The 5,106-nt window shown below is 29.5% G+C and overlaps 1 protein-coding gene across 1 annotated transcript; it reads right to left on the bottom strand.

The window, feature by feature from the left end:
• Positions 1 to 1,239: 1,239 nt before the first annotated feature.
• LOC114424614 (bidirectional sugar transporter N3-like) lies at positions 1,240 to 3,706 on the bottom strand. The gene is made up of 6 exons (XM_028391480.1): positions 3,554 to 3,706; positions 2,675 to 2,711; positions 2,287 to 2,497; positions 1,991 to 2,152; positions 1,763 to 1,882; positions 1,240 to 1,669 (listed from the first exon to the last, which is right to left on the bottom strand). The coding sequence occupies exons 1-6, from the start codon at positions 3,597 to 3,599 to the stop codon at positions 1,427 to 1,429; spliced, it is 819 nt and encodes a 272-aa protein (XP_028247281.1). The 5' UTR covers positions 3,600 to 3,706; the 3' UTR covers positions 1,240 to 1,426.
• Between the last annotated feature and the right edge of the window lie 1,400 nt (positions 3,707 to 5,106).

Genomic DNA, 5,106 nt, shown 5'->3' with positions numbered 1-5,106 from the left:
CTTGGGATATCAACTATGGCCTGGTTGTATTTATGCTCAATTAAGTTATTTTGGGCTAAAAGAGTGTTTTTATGGTCAATTGATGTATTTGAATGAACTAAGAGTTTAATATGTGTCATTTCATTTACTTTGGTTTAATAAGAATCTTTTCAACTTGGGGATAATAAATGTATTTAATTGTTACATATTAAACAAGTTGATTAATGTAGGTTTAATAGAGTATTTTCAATTTGAAGAATACGCATAATTTTTCTTTGGTTCTTTTAAAACTTTTTTGAGTTATCAAGCCTTGATCATCCTTGTGAGGTCTCCAACACTTAGAGTATTTCTTTCTTGTACTCAAGAAGTCAAGTGGATCATCAAACCTAATTGTTTTTAGCTTTCTTGGGATAAGTATAATTCAAGTGATTATGGGTTCCAAAGTTCTAAATCTTTTTGAATTCATATTACATGCGCTCCTAATCTTCTTTTACCTTTTGGAAGTTTGAGTTCGGTCCCGTTTAGAAGAACTAATTTATACCTGAATTGAAATCTTATCTTATATAATAATTATATATTTTTCTCAGTTCTCACGTATCATTAGTTTAAATGAGTTGAATATTCATAAATCATTTGAATTACTTTAGCTTGGTAAATACTTAATTAAGTTTATTCGTTTAATTAAATAACAAACTCAAGATTAAGATTCAACAAAATTATTTAAATGCGTAAAACTTGAAATTTAAAAGCTCAACATTAATCCTTTCAAAAAAAATAAAAATCAGCATTAATGACTCATTTATTTAAAATTAATGATGGAGATTTTTTCAGCCTTTTTATTTATATATTCATTGTGAAAATATTCAAAACTTAGTTTGTTGAGAACATTAAAATTAATTTTGAAGTTTCTTTTTAGTAGTGATCAAGGATATTGTGATTTTTTTTATTTAGTTCATTATAAAATTATAATAGTCTAGAGTGTGTGAATATTTCGCATATCATATACTAAGCACATATTTTTTATAAGCATGTTTAGCATATAATTTTTTTTTTGTAAATTATCATCTAGTTTTAAAATATTTATTTTAAATTGATAAAATTAAATTATAATTTAAGAAAAAATCACAAAATAAAAAATAATAGAATTATAATTAAGTTAAACAAACCAAACTCAAACTTTATCTTTTTAAATTCTCTAAATGGGTCAGGTTCAATTTTTCAGGTAGACACGTTTAAATAAATAAGTGAAACTTAAACAAATCTAATCAAAACTAAATTTAAAATATTTAGCTTGACCGTATTCGTTTTCATTCTTAATGTCACTCGTCAATGACATAATTTACCTAAACAATAACTCACGTACAGGCATAATTTTAGAATCGCTAGTAAATTAATGGAATAAAATAAAAGTACGCAGATAGTGATGATTGAGACAATTATTTAGATTTTAGACTAGGCAGTCTTCAGCCTTTTTGTCCTCTCCATCTCCTTGGCTCTTTTTTGCAGCTTGTTCATCTTCCTCCACAGGAAACACTTCTCCAGTTCCCAACGGATTCACTACAGCAATGTTTTTCAGTGGCTTTACTGATAGACTCTTTTCGTTTGTATTTGTCTTCTTATTTCCTTTTCTGTAAATTGTGTAGAGCAGCATTTGAAGTAACCCCAGCACAAAACCAAGCACGTTTGGGAGCTACACGTACAAGAAGAAATTAAAAAATATATTAGTTTTCACTATATAATTCAGTTGTATAAATTGTACAATAGTATATGCATATATACTTACAGCAATGCATATGTCCTTGAGAAAGAGGCCATAACCAAACCACATTATGGCACTCAATGTTAGGGTAAATGACAAATTGAAAGGCATAAACTCGACACTTTTTGTGCGAACAACTTGTGCCTGCAAATCGCAATAAAATAAGATATATACGACGTACGTGCGTGCGTGCGACGCAATTGAATAATTTATAAGAACATATCAAATTAATAAGGATTTCTGCGTACGTACCACAATGCTTAGTGGCGCTGCAAAGACACTAACTGAAATAGAAACACAAATCCATCCGAGGACTTGGACACGAAGGGGACCATGCACACCAAAGTGTGTCACTAAGAGTATCACAGCAAAGGAGGTCATGTTCATCGCCGAAAATAGCTTAATAGTTAAGTTCTGCACACAGTACGTTAAAGAAAAATTAATGAACAAATATATATATATATATATTAGTGTTGAAATTGGAATTATATTGGCAAAGTTTCTGTATGCTTGAATTAATTCTAGACTAAATAATTAATTAAGGTTACCCTAGCATCCCTGGTTGCATAGGTGATGTACAAGACGATGTAGATGATCTCTATAACACATCCGAATGAGTTAATGGTAATGAGAAGAACAGCATCTCTTTTGAGCAACGCATAGTACAACCAAAGCATTGAACTGAATAGTGCCACCAAGTAAGGTAGTGACTGAAAACTTTCCGTCGATTTCTTCTTGTATATCCGGTAAAATGTTGGCCTGCAATATTCAAACAAGATAAAATATGCTCAATTTTAATAAAGATTTTTATCGTTGACAAAAATTGGTTTAATATTTTTTTAATTTTTCAATAAAACCATTAACTAAATGTAATGAGAAACAATGAGTTCATTCACTTAATAAAAAATGTGTTCGTTGATATAAAGAAGTACTTACACTGGAGCCAAGAATACCAAGAACGAAATGACATTACCTGCATGTGCATCAAAATGAACAATTCCTTAGCTTAATACAACAGAGAGGTGCTAATATTTTTTTAACGACTATTGCATACATAAATGAAAAAGTGTACATGCACGTGCATGTTTACAAATTAAGGTTTATGGAAAAAGATAGTAATAAGAGAGAAAAAAAAAACCAACGTTTATTTCATGGATCAATCTAGAGTTGATTTAACTTAATAAAAGTTTTCAGTTTGAGTTACAGTTTCATTAAAAAATTGAAATGATCTTATCGACTTGACAAAATTAATTTATAAGAACAGACAGACTGCAGAAAACAAAGCGATCAACAAATGGTGAATGGTGAATGGTGTGTCTAACTAATATCATTATGTAGATTGCGCAATCTGGTATATTGACAAAAAGAAAAAAAGAAGCAAATATTGTATATGTAATCTTTGTAAAAAAATTCTTTTTAATATATCCATTTTGTTACTTATTTATATATTAAGTATTTGCATGTCTCTTAAGAATAAAAGACTAAATAAAAAAATTCATAATATTTAGAAGAATCAAATAAATAAGAAATATATATATATATATATATATATATATATATATATATATATATATATATATATATAACGGATCAAATAAATTAGTAGATTAATAAGAAAATTATATATAAAATTTTATGAAAATTAGATTATAACTTTTAAATTTAATTTGAAAAGTAAAATGTAAATATTGAAATATATAAAGGTAACAAAATCACATTTGAAGAAGTAATAAGAAGGAAGGAGTGTAGGATAAAGATATAGAAAGAGTGGTGAGTACAGGTGAAAGGATCACTAGTAATGTGTTGATACCGTACCTAGCATGCCAAATGTAAATGCCAAAGTATGGTGAGTGATAGCCATGCTCTCCTTTTTTGACTTTGGGCAACCACAAGAACGAACGAGGAGAAAGGGAGAAACTTTTGCTAGCTAGCTAGTTTCTTCCGAACTCACCCCTAAATAATGCAGAGAAGCTGGTGATGGTGTGGATGGCCTCACAAGCCAACTCTATATATACACACACTTAACCAGAAATTAAGCAATTAAAAATATATATAACACAAAAGGGAACTGCAAAAATAAAATATAGTAATAATCGTCTAATACTTTTGCTCCGAGGGCCGGGGAAGATATGCCTTCTGTATAGTGAACTGATTCACAACTTTTTAGTTGGCATCGTACGTTCCATGAAGCCATTTTAATTTGTCACTATCATATATATCATCATTAGTCAATACGCCAAGAGAGAAAACGTACGTGAGGATGGAATCAGCATTATTACATTCTACTTTCTACGTTCGTCAATCAGCATACATAGGACAGCAAACTTGCAAGATCCATTTAACGTCACAAACATTAATTAAGATTGTTCAAAGATAGGAAGCTTATAAAAGAAAAAAGAAATGTTCTAAAGGTAGGATTGGATTGGAGTAATGTAAAGTATATGTCGACCAATTTAATGCTGGTTAACTTTTTTTTATCTTTCAACAATATAATGAAAATAATTTATATCTTTCAAAGGATTAATATTGAATAATTCACACGTCTAATCTTTCAGACACCAATACAATGTTTTATTATGTAAAAGAGGGACAAAGTTGGGAGTTGCTTTAATTTAATCAGGAGGTTAGGGCTATCAAATTCATTCAAAGTACTAGTATTCATATATTTGCACTCTCTTTCATCTTGTTTTTATGTTTCTCTTTATTTTTCCCCAATTTATATTACTTGTCATATCTATGACTTTTTCTCTTTAATTTTTTTCCCTATTTTCTTCTTCTTCCACTCCTGATATATACCCTAAAATGGAGTGTAAGTATACGTTTATGATTTTCCATTTCCAAATTTTCAGTGGTTGGAAAATCATGCCATTACCAACCTTTCCTTCTCTCAGCCACAGGGAAAAGGGTTACTTGTTCCATTTGCATCTACGTACAGCCTGTACATGATAATCACGTAGAAACCTTCACTTTATCTGCATTTTCCATATAATTGTCACGTAGCCTGAACTACATGCTTTTATTCCAAAGAAATATATTTAGTTTTTAGGTTACCGGAGGCATATGGCTTTCGTCCCTTTCAAGCCTTTCCAATTAATTCTTGCATCCGAATTATGATTGTTGTTGTAACAAGTAATCAAGTCCCTTTAGCTAACGGATATTTGCTATTACTTCAACCACGTTATCTAAACAAATTTATGTTTGGAAAAAACGCTTGAAAAATGCCCCAAAATATGTTACAAAAAAAGTGAAAAAAATAATAATAAGTGTTACGATACATATACCTTAACTATATTTTTTTAACAAAAACATTACTTCAGGTTAACTATTAAGATTTTTTATTCATATACGACTTTCTAATTTTATACACA

This window comes from Glycine soja, chromosome 8 (genome assembly GCF_004193775.1).
Source record: "Glycine soja cultivar W05 chromosome 8, ASM419377v2, whole genome shotgun sequence".
Taxonomy (NCBI): Eukaryota; Viridiplantae; Streptophyta; class Magnoliopsida; order Fabales; family Fabaceae; genus Glycine; species Glycine soja.
Note: the sequence above shows the minus strand (reverse complement) of the source record. Positions and strands in the feature narration are given on the sequence as shown.

Coding starts and splice junctions, on each gene's coding strand:
- LOC114424614 (XM_028391480.1), bottom strand. CDS start 3,599: ATGGCTATCACTCACCATACTTTGGCATTTACATTTGGCATGCTAG. Junction 2,712..3,553: donor ATTTACATTTGGCATGCTAG/GTACGGTATCAA, acceptor ATGCACATGCAG/GTAATGTCATTTCGTTCTTG. Junction 2,498..2,674: donor TTGGTATTCTTGGCTCCAGT/GTAAGTACTTCT, acceptor TGAATATTGCAG/GCCAACATTTTACCGGATAT.